The sequence below is a fragment of the Phycodurus eques genome, chromosome 8 (genome assembly GCF_024500275.1).
Source record: "Phycodurus eques isolate BA_2022a chromosome 8, UOR_Pequ_1.1, whole genome shotgun sequence".
In the NCBI taxonomy this organism is placed as follows: Eukaryota; Metazoa; Chordata; class Actinopteri; order Syngnathiformes; family Syngnathidae; genus Phycodurus; species Phycodurus eques.
In genome coordinates, this window is record NC_084532.1 from 18,538,910 (window position 1) to 18,565,348 (window position 26,439).

General features: G+C 39.7%; 2 protein-coding genes across 9 annotated transcripts in view; one reads left to right on the forward strand and one right to left on the reverse strand.

The window, feature by feature from the left end:
- rnf11b (ring finger protein 11b) overlaps positions 1-16,339 on the forward strand; it is a 44,953-nt gene extending 28,614 nt beyond the window's left edge. Inside the window, exons 2-3 of one of the 2 annotated variants that reach the window (XM_061682930.1) lie at positions 2,129-2,241; positions 14,725-16,339. In XM_061682930.1, coding sequence (XP_061538914.1) covers positions 2,129-2,241; positions 14,725-14,846 — 235 coding nt within the window. In that variant the 3' untranslated portion in view covers positions 14,847-16,339. Of the gene's footprint in view, positions 1-2,128; positions 2,242-14,724 lie in introns of those variants that run through there. The other variant, XR_009769000.1, reaches the window with a different exon arrangement.
- On the reverse strand, positions 565-23,297 carry cdkn2c (cyclin-dependent kinase inhibitor 2C (p18, inhibits CDK4)). Of its 7 annotated transcripts, XR_009768999.1 has the most exons (5): positions 23,113-23,297; positions 21,550-21,685; positions 20,155-20,512; positions 2,448-2,577; positions 2,082-2,170 (listed from the first exon to the last, which is right to left on the reverse strand). XR_009768999.1 is itself a non-coding variant. In XM_061682922.1 (4 exons), the coding sequence occupies exons 2-4, from the start codon at positions 21,682-21,684 to the stop codon at positions 1,992-1,994; spliced, it is 672 nt and encodes a 223-aa protein (XP_061538906.1). In that variant the 5' UTR covers position 21,685; positions 23,113-23,297; the 3' UTR covers positions 565-1,991. The 7 variants fall into 7 exon arrangements, 6 of the variants coding, with proteins under 6 accessions (XP_061538906.1, XP_061538907.1, XP_061538910.1 ...); XM_061682922.1 differs by lacking the exon at positions 2,448-2,577 and having other exon boundaries at positions 565-2,170; XM_061682923.1 differs by having other exon boundaries at positions 2,078-2,577.
- Positions 23,298-26,439: the final 3,142 nt, after the last annotated feature.

Genomic DNA, 26,439 nt, shown 5'->3' on the forward strand with positions numbered 1-26,439 from the left:
GCCCCAAGACACAGATATCACAATTTATTTTTGTATAATTAAGTCATTAATACAAATTTAGGGAGAACGCCCCGCCCGCAAAAAGTCAAAATCTGTGAATAGTTGATGTCCATTATAATTATACTTACAACTTGAATACGTGGAAAAATACTACCAATAAGCGGTTTCCGCTAAAAATGGGGGTATATGCGCCCCATTCCGCCTTAAAAATAAAATATATATATTTTAATTACGCAAATATAGGTGAATCCGCGGGTGCTGAACTGTAATTATGTGCTCGCCCAGTGTAGTTGTAATGACAATCTAATACCTTTATCGGGTTGGCAAGTTTCTATTTTTCATCACCCCTACAATTGCTCTGGTGATGGTAGTACAGTTGTACCTCAACTCCCGAGTGACTCAACTTACTGTTGACGATCGCAGTCCATCGGCCAGTTTTTTTTCTGTCTTGAGTTGCGAGCAAAAATTGGAGTTACGCATGCTAGGTGGTGGCAGCGAACTCCACAACAAGCAGCCGATAATGCAGATTAACATTTTTTCCAAAAAAAGAGCCAAAGTGCTTGCTCCAAGTAGTTTATTGCCACTCTCATTTCAAGTTCAATACAGAGCAAAACATAAAACAAAGAGAATTACTTAGTGTCTGTTTAACCAAACCATCTAACTTTATCTTGCGAAAGTCTTGTTAGCTTAATGTTAACACACAATGCAATACACCATAGACAGGCTCACGAAACTAGCATCGGTCTAGCAGTAGTTACAGCACTTTAAAGCATAGGTGTCAAACACAAGGCCCGGGAGCCAGATCAGGCCCGCCGGATTATTTAATGTGGCCCGCGATAGCAAATCATGTGTGTGGACTTTATCTATCTTGCTAAAATACCAAACCTGCAAATTGTCTTCACTTTTAATAACTCAGATATTGCAAGCATTTTTTTTGTTACCAAGCCCCCTTTTCAAATAAATTGATTCATAGTTGAGCAGGCAAGGTTTTCCTGGCTTCTGATTCCAAAACAAGTTATCCATCAATTTGTAGTGTATGTGTAATAATATGAGGCCATCATATATTTATATGGGTTCACAGACGTAATGGCCTTCTGAGGGAAACCATAACTACAATGTGGCCCTTGACAAAAATGAGTTTGACACCGCTGCTTTAAAGCAACAGATACATGAACAAAAATGGTGCAGCAACACTTCGACAGATAATATACTGTAGCAATACTCACAGGCACAACTTTTGCATCCTCTTTAAAATGACTAATATTACTGTGGCTTACTGATCTTAGAAGAGAGTGTCTTGTTTGTGTATTTATTATGGCAGTATTACACTCCCCCCTGTTGGCAGAGGCGTGCACACCATAAGGAGCAGCACAATGTCAATGGGCATTGAAGCTTGAAGGCATGATGCACAAACTGTTTTTATTCTTTAAATTCTATTAAATTGTATTATTACTGTGTTTTTATGAAGTACAATACCATAGAGTACAGTTTTTCTGATTACAACTGTGCATGTTACAAAAACATTGGGGGGGGCTGGAATGGATTAATATCATTTCCATTTATTTCAATGGGGAAAGAGGATTTAACCCCTTACAAGAAGTAGACAATGTTTATTCCACTTTTATTTGTACTGTCAAATATCATTTAACACATTCAGTGCCACTGACTGCTTTAGAAGTCAAATATCCATGTCAACTGGGAGGGCCGGCCGGCACTGAATGAGTTAAAGTCACTCGTTCCCATGATGTATGCTCGTTTGACTCCATTTTAAGTGACACAAGATTAAACGTGAAACACTCGTTACCATGTACAATTGCTGAAGACAAAATGGTGCCCTAAACGCAGGCTCGCTCTTTAAAGGTTGTTCGCCTTGCTCTTGAGGGGGCCCAACACTGAGGTATGGTGCCCCCAAAGGGACAAATAGCAAATGGTGGTTGGCGTTCTGGTCTTTCACACTAACAATGTACAGTGTCTTATTTTATAATATTATGTCAACTGAATGAACCACATATGTAAATGTCAAGGTAATGTTGGATTAACATTCTAATTTGGGCTGGAAGTGCGTATTCATGCCTGTTTCTATCAATATACGCCATCACTGCTTCACATGGGGTTTGTTTTTCTGCAGCTATCAGCCAACGTCGCCGAGATGTTTTCATATTTTGCAGCACTGGATGGGAAGACAGAGACAGGAGAATAAGCTTCGAGGTGGACATCCACACTTAGATCAGAGTACTCACAGTGAGTAGCACGTAGCCATAAATGTACAACAAGGAAGTACAGTGGTAATGGAACGTGTCTTCTTGTGTTCTGTGACCAAGCCACCTAATTAACATAATGGTAACCAAATATTTTGACCGGCTTGGACGTTAACTGACTTTGAAGGTTCTACTATAGGGCACTATCCAAATAAAACTACGTCATTTTTTAAAAAAATATTTCGTTACCTTTATCAAAACCACTTCATGAAATAGTGAACCATGTATCCTTGAGATTTTTATTACAAATGTTTAGCATCAGTGGAGCAAAAGCAAGCGGAAGAAGAGTGCTGCTGATCCAGATCTTCGTCTAAGTCTTCTAGGCTGCGTGAAAGAGAGAGAGAGAGAGAAAACCTGTGTGAGTTCATGGGAATAAGACATGTTTGCGCAAAAAAAAAAAAAATGAGCAGCATTAGTGCCCATCATGACAGCACGTTTATGGCTGTGGCGAGTTGGTAAACAAATCCAAAGCAATCGACTGCGACGTGATCCAGCCCAATGCTGCAGCCCTTGTGCCATGTGACCACGCGTCACTACCTTTCAGCCAATCCAAAGTCGATATATATATATATATATACATATATACACACACACACACACACACACACGTCACAGCTACGCCCCGTTTACCCCATTTAGGCCTCGTGCAGCCACCCTTCCCACTTCAGCTGCGTCCACTGCAACACTTGAAACACTTTTCCCTTTTCTAACCCCTTTAAGACACCCGGCACCCACTTGTGTGAGTGTTTTGGACGTACAAAACACACAAAAACGTCGTTAATTGACACCATTGGATGGGTCAAAGTCAAGCGGCTCTTTACGTGATGTTGAAATCAATCAAAGCGGTGCACTACTCTGAAACAAATGTCAAAAATAAACGTGCCAGCTAATAATATTAAATTCACGTTGAGCGAAAAGGTGCGATAACGACACGCGCACGCGTCACTCGGGAAATGAAGCTGGAACGTCTGTTTGATGAGGACCTGAACATAACTCGACAAAAATCGCAACAAAGCCGAATTGTTGCAGTCTCCGGATTGCATGTTCAAATGGAAGGAGCGTATATAATCATGAAATAGGATACGTCGTGTTTTTAATGTCAAAGGTGAGCCACTAAGACGCTTATTGATCTAAAATGCGCAATCTGGCGCCGCTTTGTGTTAACGCGCTTTGGAACATCAATGTTCAGTTTTGGGTGGAAGGTTCAAGTCTGCCTGACGGGGCTCTCAACTCGGAAGCAACACGTGTCCTCGTCAATTAGCAGTCGAATACTGTACTCGTTGTTTTATACGTTCAATGGCCATTGGATTCGGTGCTATCGTGTTCTCTACATTTACGCAACGCAATACTGCATTTAGGCTACATTTTACAACAACAAAAAGTTAGAAATCTACTGTAAAATAAATAAATAAAGGGGTGTGTTCAATGCATTGTAATATGCGTACACTGTACAAATGTACATTAAGCGCCCTGCGCGTGCATGTCCTCGTTGAAACGTGTCGGGTCTGAGCGCTTACAATTTCCAAATATTTCACTCCCAAGATGTGCTTTCCTCGCTTGTAAGATGAAGCTAAACGGGATTTATATCACCGCATTATCACCAAGAGAGATGTTTTTTTTAATTCTTTCCCCCCCCCCCCTGTACTAACGTGACACTCGTGGCTGCTGCTTCGCTCGTCCACATATTCCGCGACGAAAGAAGGCCGACGACGTGCTCATGTGGGGCGCCGCCAGGTGGACGATTTCGAGCTTTTCCTCAATGCAAAATCCCGTGATAAATGTATTTCTCGACCGATGACTTATCAAATCTGCTGCACGTGTCACAAAGTGTGTGCGTCCAGCTATAAAAGAAGGCCTCAAAAACAGACATGAAAATACAAAAATGTTTTTTTCTCCAATTTGTAATGCCAATTTTGAGATAAATCGATTTGTATACATTTTTATCTTGAATACGTATCTAAGGACTGCAAGACCTTGTGTTAAAATGTAGTCGTAAAAAAAAGAAATACGAGGTGTGTCAGAAAAGTTCCAGGACTGGCGTCACAGAGAGATTTCAAACCCATACTACGAATTTGTTGCTTCAATGTGTGTCCGATGATCAACTAGCTCGTCCACAAAAAAAATAAAATAAATCAAAATAAAAATCCTCCACGCTTGCTTCGTAGATTGCACGAGAAGAGGAAACATTTGTGGCAGGACAGCCTATGGCTGATTCGCCATGACAAGGCGCAGGCTCACAATGCTCTGAGCATCCAATAGTTCCTGAATACATAGTTTGTCACACCAGTCCTGGAAACATTTCTGACACACCTCATACTATTGACAAAAGGTTCCATGTCCAAAAATGATTGGTATTCATTCTAAAAAAACAAACAAACAAACAAACAAACATGTCCATTTGTAATAAACATATGGAGGTGTGAATGGTTTAGTTTATACAAGAACATTCTAGAAATCCTTCAGAATAGAGTCAAAGGTAGCGTTTGCACAATTATCTAGGCTATGAGTAATGTTGAAAATCATATTTTTTTAAATATCAAACCTCTCCTTTTGTCACTTTCTTGATATTTCCTGCCATTCAACTCATAAAAAAATCATTTTAATGCCAAGTCTTGCCTTAACTGTACATGCTGTACAGTGCATATCGTATGGAGAACAAGAGTGTTCATAGTGAACAAACACCTCTGTTGAAACACTGAATGACACCATGATAAATCATTTTCAAACCTTTCATGAAATGATGTGAATTATAACCTAGAAACGATGCTAATGTGTCCAACCCTTCAGATAACTTCAATGCTTTTCAATTGGATTTAGTTCTGGGCTATGACTTTGCCGTTGCAAAACCTTTATTGTACAACCCCAATTCCAATGAAATTGAGACATTGTGTTAAACATAAAGACACAAAGACAAGATATTTAATGTTCAAACTGATAAACTTTATTATTTTTAGCAAATAATCATTATCTTAGAATGTTATGACTGCAACATGTTCAAAAACAGCTGGGACAGGTTCATGTTTACCACTGTGCTACATCACCTTTATTTTTAACAACATTCAATGAACGTTTGGGAACTGAGGACACTAATTGTTGAAGCTTTGTAGGTGGAATTCTTTCCCATTCTTGCTTGATATACAACTTCAGCTGTTCAACAGTCCGGGGTCTCCGTTGTCATATTTTACGCTTCATAATGCGGCACACATTTCCAATGGGCGACAGGTCTGGACTGCAGGCAGGCCAGTCTAGTAACCGCACTCTTTTACTACGAAGCCACGCTGTTGTAACAGATGAAGAATGTGGTTTGGCGTTGTCTTGCTGAAATAAGCAGGAGCGTCCATGAAAAAGACATTGCTTGGATGGCAGCATATGTTTCTCCGAAACATGTATGTACCTTTCAGCATTAATGGTGCCTTCACAGATGTGTAAGTTACCCATTCCATTGGCATTAATGCAGCCCCATACCATCACAGATGCTGGCTTTTGAACTTTGCGTCCATAACAGTCCATGTGGTTCATTACCTCTTTGGCCCGGAGGAAACAACGCCCATAATTTCCAAAAACAATTTGAAATGTGGACTCGTCGGACCACAGAACACTTTTCCACTTTGCATCAGTCCATCTTAGAAGAGCTCGTTTCTGGGTGTTGCTGATGAATTGCTTTTGCTTTGCATAGTAGAGTTTCAACTCGCACTTAAGGATGTAGTGCCGAACTGTATTTACTGACATTGGTTTTCTGAAGTGTTCCTGAGCCCATGTGGTGATATCCTTTACTCATTGATGTCGGTTTTTGATGCTGAGGGATCGAAGGTCACGGGCATTCAATGTTGGTTTTTGGCCTTGCTGCTTACATGCAGTGATTTCTCCAGATTCTCTGAACCTTTTGATGATATTATGGACCGTCGATGATGAAATCCCTAAATTCCTTGCAATTGTACGTTGAGGAACATTGTCCTTAAACTGTTCGACTATTTTCTCACGCACTTGTTCACAAAGAGGTGAACCTCGCCCCATCTTTGCTTGTGAATGACTGAGCAATTCAGGGAAGCTCCTTTTATACCCAATCATGGCGCCCACCTGTTCCCAATTAGCCTGTTCACCTGTGGGATGTTCCAAACAGGTGTTTGATGAGCATTCCTCAACTTTCTCAGTCTTTTTTGCCACCTGTCCCAGCTTTTTTGGAACGTGTTGCAGCCATAAAATTCTAAGTTAATGATTATTTGCTAAAAACAATCAAGTTGATCAGTTTGAACATAAAATATTTTGTCTTTGTAGTGTATTCAATTAAATATAGGTTGAACATGATTTGCAAATCATTGTATTCTGTTTTTATTTATGTTAAACACAACGTCCCAACTTCATTGGAATTGGGATTGCAGTTCTGGTGAAGCTCATCTTTTCTTAATTTGGATGTATGCTTACATGGTTGTCTTACTGAAAAGTGAACTTCTTCACATTCAACTTTCAACTATTTAGCATAAATCTGAATGCACTGGAGGAGAAGTACTTTGAATTTACTTAATTTGAAGATGTACATCAGTTGTACATGAATCAAATGTGTTAAACTAACATATATTTGATTATTTTAAAGGAAAAGGGGAATATTTAATATTTAGTCACTTTAATCATCCATCCATTTTCTAATGCTTATCCGAGGTCGGGTCGCAGGGGCAGTAGCTTTAGCAGGGACACCCAGACTTCCCTCTCCCCAGCCACTTCATCCAGCTCTTCCGGGTGGATCCCGAGGCGTTCCCAGGCCAGCCGAGAGACGTAGTCTCTCCAGCGTGTCCTGGCTTGTCCCCGGGGTCTCCTCCTGATGGGACGTGCCTGGAGCACTTCACCAGGGAGGCGTCTGGGAGGCATCTGAATCAGATGCTCCACTTTAATCATGTGCAACCCAAATTTAAGTAATTTTGTTTTTTGCGGGGCACGGTGGCCGACTAGTTAGAGCGTCTGCCTCACAGTTCTGAGGAGTGGGGTTCAATCCCCGGCCCCGCCTGTGTGGAGTTTGCATGTTCTCCCCGTGCCTGCGTGGCTTTTCTCCGGGCACTCCGGTTTCCTCCCACATCCCAAAAACATGCATGGTAGGTTAATTGACAACTCTAAATTGCCTGTAGGTGTGAATGTGAGTGCGAATGGTTGTTTGTTTGTATGTGCCCTGCAATTGGCTGGCAACCAGTTCAGGGTGAACCCCGCCTCCTGCCCGATGATGGCTGGGATAGGCTCCAGCATGCCCGCGACCCTCGTGAGGAGAGGCGGCTCAGAAAATGGATGGGTGGATGGATGTTTTTTTCGGTGTGCAATTACACAGCCACCGTTATAAGAGGCTGCACAGACCTATGCAACTACTTTAGTTTTCTATTTTTCGTCTTTTTAGTTTTGTTTTTCAATTGAATTGCCATGTTTAAGTTTGACATTAATGGTGGAGAAAAGTTCTGAAATTATTAATCATGGTCTTCTTTAGATAATAAAAACTGGCATTTTAATAGAGCTGTGTAGACTGAGAGAAATAAATTGCACAAGCACACAGAAGGATATAAGTGTTGAAAATAAATAATTCACTTTCACTTTCATTGACTGTGGTTGTGAAACGAACACAAACATGTTTTTAAAATAAATAAATAAAAAACACAGTCCAGTCAATGTTCATTTTGTGACCGTTAATGATGCAGGAGAAATGTACAACATGTTTGTGTTTTTCCCGTTTTTAGTCTTGTCTTGTCCTGTGTCAGTGCTTTCACCTGGTTTCATCAGAATTTTTTCTCAGCCAATCAGCTGCTTTCCATTCCTCACGCTCCACCCAGCCGTTTGTGATCTGGGAAAATATGCTGCACCGCATGCTCGGAAGTAGCAAATATTCCAGTAGGAGTTGTGTGTGTGCGTGTAGGAGCACAGCGTTTCAGTCGAACAAACATGGCTGATTGGCTACTGCATTAAGTTAATACTTGTTTGGTTTATGAAAAGACCAGTTCACTGTTGTCAGTCGTGACAATAAACTATATACTATATCTACACACCAATTCTATACACAATTTGGGTTAAATTGCAATATCTATACACAGGCAAATGCTCAAGCCAAAAAAGGGGCAACCATCGCCAAAATTATTCATATAATTAAGAAAAAACAAAACAGTACTATATAGATATATATTACGTATTTCTGTTAACACAATCAACACAGTCAATAATACAACTATTTGTAATGGAGGTGAAGGGAAGCTACAGTGGATATAAAAAGTCTACACACCCCTTTTCAAATAGCAGGTTTTTTTCTATACAAAAATGAGAGGGGAATTAATAATAAACAACTGAAATAATTTGGTTTCACAAATGCAAATGCACTCTTACAAAAGGGGATGTGGCTGTGTTCAGAATTAAGCAATCCCATTCAAACTCATGTTAAATGAGACTCAACACACAACTGGCACCATTTAACGTGCCTCTGATTAACCACAAATACATCTCAGCTGTTCTGGTAAGCTTTTGCTGACATTTTTGTAGTGACATCTTACAACCCAAGCCATGGTCCGCAAAGAGCGTTCACAGCATCAATGGGGTCTCATTGTTTAAGTATTAGCTGGAAGAAGAGTACAAAAATGTTCCAAAGCATCAATGTCATATATGTATAATTCTCCCAAGGACTTAAATAAATCCCCGTCAGATATCAAAACACTTTTGGTGAGATTTATGACACAGAGGGTCATTTTTATTTTATTTTGAAAAATATTGATTCATAAAGAAAAAAAATGGGCCGCAGTAAAAAGGGCACCTTTTTCATCAGGGCAACAGGATGGGTGCTAGAGCACCACTTGGGGTCTATGTGTGCGTGTGCTTATTGATACAGATGTCCTCAATCGGCAGACTCTGGACCGCCTTCAGATTTATATGTAGCGCACAAATTGTTTTTGCAAATGTAGTTTATTCAGAAAGAATACAGCAACTCAAACCCATTCCTTTTTATGGTTACTATGGATTTTATTTAAAGACCCTGTGACGTGATTTCATTGATTTGTTTCTAAATACATAATACATGTTTGAAGATATTTGCTGGAAATGTGCAAAGACTAAGAACCATAGTACTAAATTGTGGAGATATAGGGGTCTATTCTATTCATGACGAGGACAAATCTCGCGTGGCGCAACTCTGCGAGGGGGCGGGTTAGACCATGTAGTTGTAATCTCGCAGAGGGGCTGTGAACACAGCCAACTTTCTTCACCGCCAATCAAAGCATCTTATTTAATTAGTTCCCTTTAAGTGAGGCGCAATGATGGTCTCGCATGCATGGAGAGAGCGATCCATGCGTGACTGGAGCTCTTGGCCGCTGTGGCTAAAGACAATGTGATTAAAAACATACAGTATGAGCTGGTTATAACTGCGGGTAACTTAAATATGTCCACAGACCTCATGAATCCATCCCAACCCATACACATCGTTCATGCATGTGCCCTCCCCCCACATAGCTGTGTGCTGGCCAGTGGGGTGATTTGAACAATAAAAATAATAATGACGATGGTGGTTCGCACATCTGCCTCACAGTTCAGAGGAGCGGGGTTCAATCCCTGGCCCCGTCTGTGTGGAGTTTGCATGTTCTCACCGTCCCTGCGTGGGTTTTCTCCGGGTACTCCGGTTTCCTCCTATATCCCAAAAACATGCATGGTAAGGTCAATTGAAAACCCTAAATTGTGTGAATTAGAGTGCAAATGGTTGTTTGTTTATATGTGCCCTGCGATTGGCTGGCGACCGATTCAGGGTGTACCCCTCCTCGCCCAAAGATAGCTGGGATAGGCTCCAGCACGCCCACGACCCTAGTGAGGATAAGCCGGTCGGAAAATGGATGAACGGATAATGATGATTCGTTCAATTAATTGCTTTCCACTGTAATTCAGAGGGTTCGATGTCCACTGTTCACATATTTATGAATGAAATGCGTCTCATCCACCCCACATGTTTGAGGAGTTTGTGTATCTGTCTGCCGACTCTGCGAGGAGGCGGGCTAGGCCTGGTTTTGGTACTTTTGTGGACCGACGTACCCCCAGCGCATTAAAAATGGCACATCTGTGCTGGTGTGGGCGTCACCACAGCCAACTTCAATCAATCGAAGCTGGTTATTGTATACCCTTTAAAAGCGGCGCCTGAAATTTTGGCCTAACATTTTGCATTTTATGGATGTTAAGCATTTTCCATAGACCATTATAAGAAAAAAATTAACGTAGCTTAATGTTCCAAAACTGTCACCAATCATCACCAAAATCTATGTGGACATTTCAACTCATGCCCACTTCAACCTCTGAAAATATCAGAACAATTGGCCCAATGTTTGGGATTTTATGGACACTAAGCGTTTTCCCATTGGCACTATATAGGAAAAGCTTAACGTGGCTTAATGTCAGAGAATGGTCATCAATCATCACCAAAATTTATGTGCACATTGTTAATCGTGCCAACTCAAACCTCTGAAATATCTGAACGATAGGCGCAATATTTTGGATTTTATGGAAGTTCAGCGTTTTTCCCCATTTGTGCTATAAAGAAAAAGGCTTTACGTCCATAAGCATTTTAGACTGTCCCCTCAGCGACATGTGCGTGACTGGAGCATCGAACATTCGGGGTACACCCTTATTAAGTCCAAAATGAGCTGATGAAAAATAGCTGGCCAATTAAATGTGTCCGCAGACCTCACTGATCTATGTCACCTCAAACGATCGTTTGTTTCCACACCTCAGGCGTCTCCCGAGCCCCTTAGCAGCGTAGCGGCCAGTATATGGATTTAAAAATAATAATAATGATGATAATGCATTCAATCAATAGATTTCTACAATCAATTGAACAGTTTTTCAACAGTTTTCCTGATTTTTTTTTTGGGGGGGGGGGGCAGGAGGCAGTGGGTCATGGCTAAAAACAGGGCCAAGTGACCCACTTGGGCCCCACGATATCAGAACATGAGCGCTGTCGTTTGCATCAGCACTTGTCCGACACAATTGCGAGTTATAATTACGAGGCACAAGCCTGTTAGCTTGCAAGCTAGCTGGTGGAAAGCGCCGCCTGTCACTATATTCCAGACATCAGAGACTTTAAGTGAATATATTTTCGCAGTTCAAACAAGTACGGATGTGTAGGCATATGAAAGATGCTCGACGAAGTAGAACGTTGTACATTTTCCAGGGGGGTATTTGATTGACAGTTGAGTGGGGCTGGGTTTCAGTACAATAAGCGAACACACCCAAAGCATTTGCGAGTTTGTCCCCCCCCCCCCCCCCCCCCCCCCCAATTTTGAAGCCTTACTTTATATACTTGGCGATTTTTATTCATTTATTTTTTAATCGCTTAAATTTGGCAGCATTGTTAATAACACGTTTCTTTGTGGTGTATCAAATATACAAGACATTTATTTTCATTTTACACTTTAATTGTGGACCACTGGATGGAATGGGGCAGAGGAATATTGCTTCTCTGAGAAGTCGTAGTTAATTTAGTCCTTGTGTTTTCTTTGTTTACGCCCTGTCCTGCTGTGATGCCATGCCTTCATAGCTTTTTTGAATCCTCTACTTATTCCTGCCTCTGCAGGGGTTTTCCCTACTTTCTGACGAAACCTTTTGGGTATTCTTGCCTGAGCTTGCTACACCTTTGTGTGTGTGCTGGAGACCCACGCTATGCCCCTGTCCCAGGTGAGCACCAGCCACCCCCGAGGCCTCTCTCCCATGGCACAATGCCCAGATAATCTCCTTGTGTTTGACCTCCTGTATGTCTCACGGAGGAATCTAGGCGTGTCCGTGTGTCTGCTCTCCTCGACATTCCATCAGTGTGATTTCACCAGTCCACTTGGCACTTTGGTTTTCTTTTGAAGCTGGCATCCTTTTATGCCCTTCTGCTATAAGTATCGCTCTCCTCACTGGTCTTAGGTTTAGTGATCTTGGACTAATTGAGTATTAGGTTGATTGATTTTGGACTAATTGAGTATTAAACCTTTCTTAGTTTCCTGTCTAGACATACTTTCTGCATTTGGATCCAACTCGGGTTCTGATCTACATTGGAACCCAAAAAACACGAATTGCCTTTGATGTTGTTTTGGGACACAGAAGTAAAAAAAAATATAAATAAATACTTCAACCAGTTGCATGGCAAGTATTGAGTCCAGGGTTTCACACTTCCCTGTTCCTTGGAAAATCCCTAACCGCCACAACATGTATTCCAACATTTTGATAATATAGTAAAAAAATAATTATCATGCAAATATAATGGATCCTCCCAAATCGAACACAAGCAAATATGTGACGTCGGTCAGCCTGCGGTTTCGTAAAGAAACTGAAAATTAAAATTGTTCCAGAGTCCAGCGTTCACCATTTTAAAACCAGCCATTGCTTGGTCGTGTTTTTTTGCTTTGACTGTGAGCAAACATTTGAGCGTGCTTCAGATATGCCTGCCGCTCAAGCAAACAAAAAAATAAAATGGAGAAAAAAAAGTACATTCAGCATTTATTAAACACTCAAGCAAAGATACAAAATGACAACACTCGCACTGAAATAACCGGCCAACCAGACTGACTCCACTTCAGAGCTTGCTATGACTCCACTTCAGAGCTTGCTAGGCCACGCTCCTTAAAGGTACACGTCAACGCACGAATACTGCAGTGTGTGTGCGTGCGTGTGTGTGTGTGTACGTCATTTTCGGCTTCATCTTATCTCTTTAAATCCTCTTTTGTTATGTATACTTATACAATACAGTGCTATTTTTGTTTATTAAAACCAACCTAAAAAAAGTTTTTTTTTGGGGGGCGGTGTAGGTGATGTATGGCACTTAAATTCATTTCAATTCGATATAAGAGTACATTGAGGTACGAGCTTGGTCACAAAACAAATTCCATCCATCCATTTTCTTTACCGCTTATCCTCACAAGGGTCGCGGGAGTGCTGGAGCCAATTCCAGCTATCATCGGGCAGGAGGCGGGGTACACCCTGAACTGGTTGCCAGTCAATCGCAGGGCAAACGTATAAAAAAAAAAAAACCATTCGCATTCACATTCACGCCTACGGGTAATTTAGAGTCTTCAATTAACCTACCATGCGTGTTTTTGGGATGTGGGACGAAACCGGAGGGCCCGGAGAAAACCCACGCAGGCACGGGGAGAACATGCAAACCACAAAACAAATTAAACTTGTAAGTTAAGTTAACACTGTAGTCAGTTTTATCATCATTGTTTTTATGTGCCCTGCGATTGGCTGGCGACCGGTTCAGGGTCTACCCCGCCTCTTGAGCGAAGATAGTTGGGATAGGCTCCAGCATACCCACGACCCTCGTGAGGATAAGCGGTAAAGAAAATGGATGGATATTTATATATATACTGTTCTATCTGTGAAGAAATTGTAGTATAGCACTGTTTGAATTGTAAACTGCATTATGTCAATTTATAATTGTTTTGGATTCTAATCTCAATGAAAACTATTTAGTCTAATCGCTAAAGTACAACATTAAGAACCATGCAAAATCACTTAAAGTACTGAGTTTGTGTTTGTTCAGAGGATGTACTCCAGTAATGCTCATTTGATGGATTGTTGCTCAAAGTGCCCAATCCCTAGTTCTTCATATTGAAATCATTATAGTAATGCTAGCCAGTCCTGTTTCAATCTTCAACAAAAACCTCCCACAAATCGAGCACCCTAACAATTTTGTGTCTCTAAATGATTCTGCTGTTCAATTTTTCACTTGCTACAAATACCTAGGAATCTGGCTTTGACAGTTCACTTACCGTATTTTCGCGACCATAAGGCACACCGTATTAAAAGGCGCAATCTCACTTACGAGGTCTATTTCTGTATTTAACACATACATAAGGTGCACCGTATTATTGGCAGGCATGGTAAAACATACGCTAGCATGCATGCACGCTAAAACCTATGCTAGCATGCATGCTAGCGTATGTTTTTAAAAAGGCAGCGGGAGCAAAACTGAGTTCGGTTGTACTTTGTTGAAGTATTTAACAATGTAAACAGCGAGTTCGGTTGTACTTTATTGAAGTATTTAACAATGTACTCACGTTATTTTTTGATCAATCCTCAACCACAAATCCATCAAAGTCCTCATCTTCTGTATCCGAAATTAACAGCTGGGCAAGTTCTCCGTCAAACATGCCGGGTTCCCTCTCGTCATTGTCGGAGTCAGTCCCGTTGCCGGGGGGCTGTTCAGCAATGATGCCGGCTTTCGCGAAGGTTCGGACAACAGTCAAAGCAGATACCTTAGCCCAGGCATCCACAATCCATTCACATATGGTGGCGTAACTCGCCCGGCGCTGCCTCCTAGTCTTAGCAAAGCTGTGTTCGCCATCTGTCATCCATCACTCCCACGCCACTCGCAACTTCACTTTGAACGCCCTGTTTACACCGATGTCCAGCGGTTGGAGTTCCTTCGTCAAGCCTCCCAGAATAATGGCAAGCTCCGAGTTCATTTGCTGCACTTGTTTTTTCACAGCAGCTGTGAGATGGGCGCGCATGGAGTCACAGATCAACAGGGACGGTGACACATGGAAAAAAAGATCCGGTCTCTTTACGTACACCTCACTCAGCCACTCTCTCATTTTCTCCTCGTCCATCTAGTCATGCTGTCCTCAGACACGTCTGCCTTTCCTCTATATAAGCAGCGTGTCGGCAGCAAATGTTCCCAGTCATTCAAGCGGAGCGCTCATCAAAGTCACACAAAAACATTTACAGATTTTGGAACTCGGCGCACACATAAGGCGCGCCGCATTATAAGGCACCCCGCCCATTTTGGAGAAAATTTAAGACTTTTAAGTGCGCCTTATGGTCGTGAAAATACGGTACATTTGAAACAACAACAATACGTGTCTCTCAGAAGTTAAAAGCACATTAGGCTCGCTCTACTGAAACAAATCCTCACACGTTCTTTGGAATTGCTCTGTGTTAAAATGAATGTCCTCCCAATATGAGATTACGGAGATGTATGATATAGATCAGCTTCAAAAACTCTCCTCCAAAAGTTAAACACCAAATACCACGCTGCCATCCGCTTTGTCGCTGGTGCTCCTTTGAAAGGTGCCATATTTTACCAAACCAACTTTTTCTCGTATTTGGGATGTAAAATTGGCTCTATGGTGCCTCAGTAAACATGTGAATTATGAATGAAAATCGTCCACGCTTCCCTGATTTACAGACGTTTTTCTGCCGAGGGGCCTGAAATCAGGTCATACCAACTTCTCGAGCTTATCTACGTCACTAGCGAAGATCTCCGCCTAACTCTCCGCTCCCCTGCTAGTGCTGTCAACATAACAAACGTGTGCTCTCAGAAGTGGGTCTTGTACACGGAGGCAACCAATCAGAGGAAAGGGGGTGGTCTTAGCCAAATATGGACAAAGCAGATACAAAACTGGGTCAAACAGAAGTAGCTGTCAGAGGGGACTTTTCTGGACACTCGTATGACAAAACCAAGGTATTTTTCTAAATGAAATTGACACTTCTATACTACGTCCATGTTATAGAGTCACTCTATGGAGGTCTAAATAGCCAACATATGGGACCTTTAACACTCACCACTGTGATCTGTACTCCGTGGTTGATTAGATCTCTTTTCAATCATGCAGAAAAATTAAATGGTCCATGTTCATCAAGAAAAAGCTCACTGGCAAGATCCCACCCTATCTTCACTCTCTGCTCACCATGCACACAACCACCCGCACTCTCCGTTCCTCTTTGTTCCTGAAGTCTACAGCACTTTGGTCAAGCTTCTTTTCAATGTTCTGCCCCAAATGACTGGAACACTCTACAACAAATAATAAAACTCACCTAATTCATCCCAATATCACTATTAAAAAAGTTCACGAGTGATACTGCTATGATAAAATATAATGTATTGTATAAATATGGGCGGCACGGTGGCCGACTGGTTAGAGCGTCAGCCTCACAGTTCTGAGGACCGGGGTTGTGTGGAGTTTGTATGTTCTCCCCATGCTTGCGTGGGTTTTCTCCTGGCACTCCGGTTTCCTCCCACATCCCAAAAACATGCACATTAATTGAAAACTCTAAATTGTCCGTAGATGTGAATGTGAGTGCAAATGGTTGTTTGTTTGTTTGTGCCCTGCGATTGGCTGGCAACCAGTTCAGAGGGTGCCCCGCCTCCTGCCCGATGATAGCTGGGATAGGCTCCAGCATGCCCGCGACCCTAGTGAGGAGAAGCGGCTCGGAAAATGGATGGATGGATGTATAAATATGTAACTATATCACATTGTACAGTTTGTTGTACAAGTATTTATTGGTTTTATTTTACTTGTTTTTATTTGCTTTTATCTTGCTTTGTTTTACTCAGCTGTCTGCAGCCAGGTATGCATTGTAAATGAGAATCTGTTCTCAGTTGCCTTACCTGAATGAATGAATGAATGTTAGAAAGGTAGCTACGGTTAACATTAGCTTTGAGCATTTCATACCGACAGCTATTTGAATGACAACAAAGCTAACAATAACGTACAGCCATTTCTAATGTTAAAATTAGCCTTTTAGCAACACCATATTCATACCAAATCGTCTTGTGTTGTAGCTCATGGTGAATTGCTAGTATAGTAGTATACTATTAGATACTGATACAAAATAGCTATGGCACTTAGCTAAAAGGGTGTGTTCCAGTCAAAGTTGATGTTAATATTATCCAGGAGAGGACTTCTTAGTTATTGTGTTGACATTTATAAATAGCTAATATTGTATAACTAACAGTGAAATTAGCTTGTGCTTTAGCTATAGCTAATGGTAAATTTAGCTGTTTTTATGAAATAGTTATAGCACTTGGTTAAAACATTGTGTTCCAGTCATAGCTAATGTTAACATCATCGAGCAGATGATATCATAGTTATTGTGTTGTATTGTTAAATAACTAACATTGTATAGCTAACGCGGCACAGTAGCCGGCTGGTTAGAGCGTCGGCCTCACAGTTCTGAGGACCCGGGTTCAATCCCCAGTCCTGACTGTGTGGAGTTTGCATGTTCTCCCCGTGCCTGCGTGGGTTTTCTCCGGGCACTCCGGTTTCCTCCCACATCCCAAAAACATGCATAAATTGGAGACTCTAAATTGCCCGTAGGTGTGACTGTGAGTGCGAATGGTTGTCTGTTTGTATGTGCCCTGCGATTGGCTGGCAACCAGTTCAGGGTGTACCCCACCTCCTGCCCGATGACAGCTGGGATAGGCTCCAGCATGCCCGCGACCCGAGTGAGGATAAGCGGCTCAGAAAATGGATGGATGGATGGATGTATAGCTAAGAGTAAAATTGTCTTTTGTTGCAGCTATAACTAATGCTAAAATGAGCCACTCATACACAGTAAGATAGTTTTAGTACTTAACTAAAAGCTTGTGTTACGGTAATAACTAATGCTGAAATTAGCCAGCAAATGATGCTGGCTAATGATGTTATTTTCATTAAGTCGCTGTGCGCTTTCTATATAATACATACAGTATGTGCCTTCAGTATTCTATGTATATTCAAACATGACTGTTAATAAAATTAAAAGTGCACTGAGATTTTTCGGACACCCTGTAGTTATTGAAAAAGAAATGATGTGAACAGTGTGAATTAATAATGTCAAGTATCAACTTTATTTATGTTGCAAAGACCACTAATTACTATAACCACACATAGAAATAATGATATTACTGCAGTGTAGACTTTTAACACTGTGCTGTTATTGCAAGTCAGATTGAAAGGGCTGAGGGCAAAATAAAGTTCAATATAGGACCGTAAGTTAATATTGAGTATAATCTACACCGAAAAATGTATGTTTGCGCTAGAGGACATGATTTTAGAACATTTTGTTTCAAAGTACAATCTCATGCATTTTTCCTTTGACCATAATAGTCATCATTATAATTTTAGCTATGAATGCATATACTACATATTCTGTAAGTGACACACATTTACAGTATAAAGAGGAAAATACATGTAAACTGTGTGAATAACCAAACTACTTGAACCTGTTACATTATGACAAAAGCTTACTGAAATATTAGTATTTTAAAAATCCAAATGAGTAATTATATGTAACATATATTTTACATATATAGTTAAATATTGAAAAAAGTATACTGTGAGCGAATGCATTACTTGTACATTGTTTGTTCACTCATCAAATGAAGTGAAATTGGCGTTTTACCTGCAAAAAATTGACTTTTAGTATATTTTTACAAAGTAATAGATCAACTAAATATAAGATCATTTTCGCTACGGCTAATACCAAAATTAGTCTCATAAAATTGAGTGCAAGTATTCTTTGTTGGTTTAAGAAAATTAATTGTACGAGAATAAAATGTTGTTAATGCCTATATTTTGAACACATCAATGTTTATTCGTTACTAAGTAATAAATGTACAGGCAAAGAGATGACTATAGGTAATGATAAAAATAGCTAGCAGATTATGTCGTTGACATTTGCAGATATCAAATCTACAGCGAATACCAAAAGTAGCTTGATAGAATTGACTGCAAGTATGATTTTTATCTTGTTTTTTAAGTTAAATGACAAAATGTCTTTGCACCTATATTTTAAAAAAGTATTCACAGGTAATATAGCTAAAGGTAATGGTAACAGTAGCTAGTATATTGTGTCATTGACATTATCAAATATTATCTATGCCTAATAATAAATTAACTTTACAAAGTTGACTGAGTCTAATTTTTGTCTATTTCTGGGTATGATTAAATGACTTCCAAGAATAAAATGTTGTGTGCCGTGCTGTGTTTTGTAAAAGTATCTATAGGTCATGATATGGCTAAAGCTAATGGTAACAGTCGATAGCAGATTATGTCGTTGACATTAGCTAATATTAGAGATGTGGCTAATTGCCAACATTAGCTTGATAAAATTGACTAAATATGATTTTCTTTTTTTTTTTATTAATGAAATTACCTTTTGAGAATAAAATGTTCTTTTTTACCTCTATTTTTAAAAAGTAGCTAAAGCTACTGGTAACATTATCTAGCATGTTACATCATAGGCATTAGCAAATATGTGCTACAGCTAACACCAGCATTAGCTTGATAAAAGTGACTGGAAGTATCCATTTTGTATTTTTGGGGAAAAAATTGTTTTTTGTATTTATGCCTATGTTTTGGTAACGTATGTACAGGTGATAATATAGCTAAAGCTAATGGTAATGATAGTTGGCAGTTTATGTCATTGACAGTAGTGAATTTTAAAACTTTGGCTAATACTAAATTAGCTTGATAAAATTGACTTCAATTACGCTTTTTGTGATTTGTTTGTTTGTTTAATTAAATTATTTTTTCAAAAAAAATATTTTCCTTGTGCCCATATGTTGAACATATATTGTATATCTGCTAATATATATAAAGATAAAGATAATGACAACAGTGGCTAGCAGGTTATATCATTAACAGTGAACATTACTGCTATGGCTTATAACAAAATTAGCTTGATAAAACCGAGTGGAAGTATGCTTTTTGTGGGTGTTTTTGTTGTTGTTGTTTGTTTGTTTGTTTAATAACATTTATTTTGCAAGGAAAAATATTCTTTCTGCCTACTTTCTGAAAAAGTATTTACAGGTAGCTAAAGGTAATGTTAACTGTAACTAGCAGATTATGTCATGGATGGTACCCAGTATGAAAGCTACAGTTTATACCACAATTACCTCACGTACGATTTTTGTCTTTGTGCCTACATTTTAAACAAATATTTCCGTGATACAGCTAAATAATCCTAAAGATAATATTAACTTTTTGTTCTTCCAATTTTTATTTAACGATATGTCAAATGGTAACAGTAGCTGGGGGTAGATTATGTGGTTGAAATGATCAAACATTATCTACGGATAATATTAAAATTAATGTAATAAACCTTGCACAAATAGGAGCATGTATAAATATTGTTTAAATCGTACCAATTTACTCACTCGAGCCAAGGTAGCTGTGGATGCAAGCGGCCGTGTCATTCCACCCGTGGAGGAGCGCCAACTGCTCGGCGGTCTCCCCGTCACGGTTAACCTTCAACGGGTCCGCGGTGGCCCCCAGTAGCACCCGGACCGCGTCTACGCGGCCCCTCTTGGCGGCCGAGTGCAGCGGGAGTTTCCCACGTACGTCCGCGAGGTTCGCGTCCGCCCCGTGAGCCAGGAGGGCCCGCAGGGTGTCCGCGAAGCCTTCGCGGGCGGCGTCGTGGGTGACCGTCAGGCCGAGCACCGGGTCGCGAAGGTTGGGGTCAGCGCCGGCCTCCAGGAGGGCCTCGACGACCGCGGTGCTGCCCACCTTGACGACCTGTGGAGAGGTGAGACAAGTCGTTGGTGTTAAGAGAGAAAGCATTTTTATTCTAAAATAGTTATTATCGTTCAATCAAAACAAAAGAGCAAAATAAAATACAGCACACGAATGGGGAGGAGACACAAAGATCTAAAATATTGCTTCTATTATGACAATAAAGCTCTATTCTATTCCATTTTATTCTATTGTATTCTAGTATATTCAAGAGGATAAATTTAAGGCATGTTATTTTATGTTTATATTTATTAACCTCTACTTGTAGTAACTAATTTTGCCCCCAAAAATAAAAATCCTCAAGCACCATCTGTTCACCAAAGCATACATTTAGAATTTTCGAATGAGAACACACACCCACACACGCACACACACACACACACGCACACACACACACACACACACACACACACGTCTTAAGTGTCCTTGGGTCCCTTGAAAGGCGTTCTGTAAACCTAGTTGTTGTTATTATTAAATAATTTTGAATTTACTGTATTTTACATTGAAAACCAAGCAGGCATTGTAGAAGCCTTATATGAAAGATTAACTGCCAGCCACCATTTTATCAGCAAGCCCTCCATTTTGCTTTCTTGTTCTTTTCCTTTTTATTGACTTCACCAGCAACTCTCAGTTATAAATGTTTTTCACTCTGATGTACGAGGTTTTATGGAAAATAATACTCAAATGGGTGTGTTTGTTAAAAGCATGTCTACTTTACAGGTTAAGTTAAATAGTGAAAGTAGTGAATAATGATTGGGCTATGAAACAGCTACACATTTTTTGATGTTAAGCAATTTGTTATGCAATATTACACTTAGTAATATGAATCTAATTCTTTAACATTAGCCTGGTCCTTTGTGAAGCATTTGCCCTCCTCCATGCTGCTGTCTTTTGAAACATTACTTCTCCTTTCTGGATCATTCCATGATGAAATTGGATCAAAATGTGTATGTGGGCCAAGGAAGGACCAAGAGTACAGGATTATAGGTACAAATATCCAAGATCATTTGGATGTTATAAGACAAAAGGGACAAACCAACCTGTAATGCGGTCCTTTTGAAAGTGTTCAATCCATTGACAGCAGCTCCGTTTTGCAGCAACAATAAAACCTCTGGTAGATTTCCGCTGGCAGAGGCACTGCACAGGCGATCAGCCAGTGGCAAAATGTCAGCCATTCTTTTACCAAAAACAAACCAAAAAAAAAAGAGCAGTTTACAGGAGGCCAAAGACGGAGCTGTCTGAGCTGAGGCACGTGGTATGCAGGCAAATTGTAGGAGGCAGACCAAAAGACTCCTCCCCATTCCGGCCTATCACATCAGACATGATAAGTTTATAATTGCTTATCATGTTTGTTTAAGAGGTTAGACAGATTGGCAGAAAATGGATGTCTAACCTGAACTTAATTGCATAACACCGTACCAAATAATGGCTATAATGCTGAGGTTTTTGCTCGTGTCATATAAAATGAAGAGAGTAGAATAACCATAACCATAAAGACTCCGCATGTAAGTATTTGCAGACAAAGAGAGACTCCTCCTCATTCGGGCCTATCACATCAGACATGATAAGTTTATATTTCTTATCATCTTTGTTTAACAGGTTAGACGGAGAGGGCGAAAATGGATATCTAACCGGAACTTAATTGCATAACACCGTGCCAAATAATGGCTATAAGGCTGAGGTTATTGCGCGTCGTATAAAATGAAGAGGGTAGAATAAGCATAACCATAAAGACTCCGCATGTATTTGTCACTTTATTTTAGATGTAGTTTATGTAATATAATTTAGATAAAATAATTAAACGTATATATTAATTTAAAAAAACAATTATATAATATGAAATACATTTTATATATTATATATATTAATACATTATTAAGTTAGTCAATGTATATCTAAGATGTATTAATGACACAACTTTAAAGTATTATGTCTTGACGTGGGGATTCGTCTCAATTCAGTGGATTAGCTACACGTTATTATGACGTTTTACTATATATGGCAACAGTATACAACAGAATGCCTATTTTTGCACATTTACTTCATTCATTTACTGACGTTTTTAAAATAAAACAATAATATAATATACAAAATAATAAATATATATTAACTGCACGTATATTAATTTACAGTAGTGTTAATAGTAAATGTGATAAATATGAAGAGTAAAAATATAATAAGTATTCATATAATAGTAATGATACTACTACTACTTAATAATAATAATTATTATTATTATTACTATTATTTATTATTATATCCTTGCCTTTACTGAACACAAGTTCCAATTGGGGGATAAAGTGTTGATAGCAAAAACTATATATTTAAAAATAAATGTCATTTTATTATTATTATTATTACTATTATTATTATTATTATTATTATTATTATTATTATTATTATTATTATTATTATTATTATTATTATTATGTAGTCGAAAGCCACACATCTGTGGGGTGGGCGCCAGTACAACAACAACGACAAAGACAAGAACCCAAAAAAACATAATGTGGATGTTCACAAACAAATATGAAAAAGGAAGCCAAATAGAGTCGAACAGTAAACGGCTGCCTCTGAAGCAGAAAAAAAGGGCCGCCACTTACGGTCATTTCCCGCTCATTTTCAAAAGAGCTGCGTGCGTCGGATGAGGAAGGACCACATCATAAACAGCACTCGATTCGATGGCGGACGCCCAAATAGAGCCTCGTAGGAGCACTTGTATGGCTGAGAGGAAGGCTGATTTTACGGTAATATAATGGAGCATGTGTGTCCAGTCAGCGGTTACGCATGTGTCGCCCGCTCCATTTACCTCTCAAAAAAAAAAAAAAAAAAAAAAAAAAAAAAAAAAAAAGACGACGATTGGATGAGATCTGAAAGGACAAGGAGGCGGGTAGCTTCCTCTAAAAGAAACAAAGCGCCGCGCGATGCTTGGACGCAGGCGAAAAGGATAGGAGACTTCCCCGTGGCTTCGGTATCATTCTTGACAAGCTAAACGACAAGAATCAAGAATACGCTTTTTGATGTGTTAAATGGTCATTTCCCCCCCTGCGAAAACCCAGGGACAATAAAAGTGTGCAGTCGTGGCGTCTTTTTCCTTGTAGTGTGCTTCCCTCTATTGGTGTTGGCCGGTACAGACTTTTACAGTGGCCATACAAAGTCGACACAACCTTGTTCAAATAAGCGTTTTCTAATATAAAAAAAGAGAGACGGAAATAAATAATTTCAAAACCGTTTCACCATTAATGTGACATGTAACATGTACAACTCTAGGTTTTTTTTTTTGTAATCTCCTCAAGAACGGAAGTTAACAAATAACAACAACAAATAATGTTGTTGCACAAGTGTACACACCCACTTATAACTGGGATGTGGCTATGTTCAGAAGTAACCAATCACATTCAAACTCGTGTATAATGACCTGCCACCATTTCAAGTGTTTCTGATTCACCCCAACTAAATTTCATCTTTTCTTTTTTTTTTTCAGATTTTTTTTTTCAATTAACCTTTACTTATCCAGGCAAGGCAATTGAGAACAGATTCTCTCCCGACCTGGTTGCAGACAGCAGAGTAAAACAAGGTAAAAATAAAAGAAAATACAAATAAGTACGTATACAACAAACTGTACAATGTGATGCACACATAACCTTCGAGCTGTGCACAGGATGGCCAGGGTCAGCCCCCCCAACCCCCAAAACAAACAAACAAACAAAAAACGTTGATTTGTTTTGTGTGCGTGTGCGTGTGGTTTTTTGACAGTTTGGCATGACGTAAGTTATTGCCGTTTACATGGGGATTTTGCGCCCCCCTCTGGAGCCTTTGTAGAAGAGATGCGAGGATAGATGGCGAGTATGAGTGTGTGTGTGTGTGTGTGTGGGGGGGGGGGGGTCGTTCTTAGGGAGTGATGGGTAATGTAGTTATTTGTCGTAAAACTGGAGAAAAAAGGGCACAACCTTCATGCGCACAATTTTGAAAGAAAGAAAAGAAGAATGTAAGAAACGAGCAAAGGATGCAGCTCTGTATGAACAGCTTTATTCTGTAATGTGTTGTTATTTAATGGGGGGTCCGTTTGAGGGCTCCCGGAAATCTCGTGGCCCAGGCAATTGCCTGTTTGCCTAAATCCACCCTTGTATAATCTGTCGCACTTCTCACAGAGAGGACACCCAAAGTCCTTCACGTAGTTATAGAATGCAGCCATGCATATAGAAAATACAGAAGCACAATATTTTAAAATTATTACAAGAAAAAAAACTAAATAATAAAAAAATAACCCAAATCAAAACAATTTTGTCTTAGTGCAATGCCTGCTTAAACAAATGTTTTTAACTGCTTTTTATAAAGGTCCACTGAGGTGGCAATTCTTAGCAGAAAAGGAAGTACATTCCACAATTTGGGAGACATTTTCTGTCCTGACAATAGCACCCTTTAATACAGACTTGTGCATTTAAAAAAAAATGTTATTTAAAACCATTGCCAGGTGTCCTCGGCAGCGAGCATGCACATTTGCAGAACTTTTCTTCCACTTGTAGAAGCAGAGCCCAAAGTGTGGGGAAACAGGAAATGAAAGCATTTTAGCTTGTGGAGGCAGCAGTTCATATGCTATACAATGTGTATTTGGTGCTTGGATACAAAGACAGCAGGCACTCCCTGACTTGGGCCCCTGCACCGCCAGCACCTACGTGTCGACAACTTTGTCGAGCAATTAAGTAAGTGCTACATATCAGACAAGGAAAATCTGTGCATTCAACAAAAGCTTACCTTGTGAAAAGCTACCACTATGGAGGTAACAATGTTAGATAAAGCTCATCTGTGCTGGCTGTGTTGCTTTGCTCACCTTTTGAGTTTGACGTAACAGTGCTTCTACCGTAACGTGAAAGAGCCACTTTGACTCTGGAACTTCAGCCAGCCGAGCTGCCAAGTCACGTCAATGTAGAACAGCTTGCTTGCAGACACATTTCCGAAACAGAAGGATTTGCTTTTTTTTTTTTTTTTTATTTCCCAAATGATGACTGACAGTCGACCCAACTATTTGAATACAAACAATAAAATGTAAATGTTCCATAATATAATACGATAGTTTAAAAACGGATGCTTAGGTTGCAAAAATCAAGATTAAAAAAATAAAAATAAAAAATCATAAGGTCACGGGGCCTATTCTCAACCTCTTCAATGGCACATGTCCAGGTATGTGTTGTCATGCCGGTGAATAGCAGCATTATTAATATTATTCCTGGTCTCTGATTACTAGTATTATTCCCAATAATTTATATTGCTAATTGATTTAAAAACTACAGATGAAACACATGAGAAAAAGTCACATGCTCTCGGTGGCCACAACATTAGGTATACCTGCACCATGTCATGAGATCCAAATTCAAGAGATGATGGCGAAAAACATTTTTTCAATTACAATAGTGGTATGTTTTGATTGAATTTGTCAGACAAAAGTTCATATAACAGCATTAATTACTATATACAGTATAATGCAGGCTAATACCTGTACTTGGTACAGTACAGTGGTACTGTGAGGCATTTGTGCTAACCACTCGTTTACCGCGTCGCCCTCTGACGAATGTATTTATTATTTTACTAAACTATATATTAAAATTAATATTATCAAACCATCCATTTTTTAATGCCTTTTATCCTGTTCAATGTGGGGAGCTGGAGCCTATCCCATCTGATTTTGGGCGAAAACCCTGGACCGGTTGCCAGTCAGTAGCTGGGCACATATAGACAATGACGAACATTCATTCCTCACATTCACACGGTCACTAAGTGGGAATTGAACCCACACTGTCTGCACTGAAGTCAGGCGAATGTACGAGCACACCGTCAGTGACTTAAAATAGTATTATTATAAATATAATATTAATCTATTTATATATTTTAAAAAAACCATCATGTACCAAACTGTGATTCAGACTCGAATC

Coding starts and splice junctions, on each gene's coding strand:
- cdkn2c (XM_061682922.1), bottom strand. CDS start 21,684: ATGGCTGACATTTTGCCACTGGCTGATCGCCTGTGCAGTGCCTCTGCC. Junction 20,513..21,549: donor TCAAAAGGACCGCATTACAG/GTTGGTTTGTCC, acceptor ACCTCTCCACAG/GTCGTCAAGGTGGGCAGCAC. Junction 2,171..20,154: donor CCACAGCTACCTTGGCTCGA/GTGAGTAAATTG, acceptor CTTCCCATCCAG/TGCTGCAAAATATGAAAACA.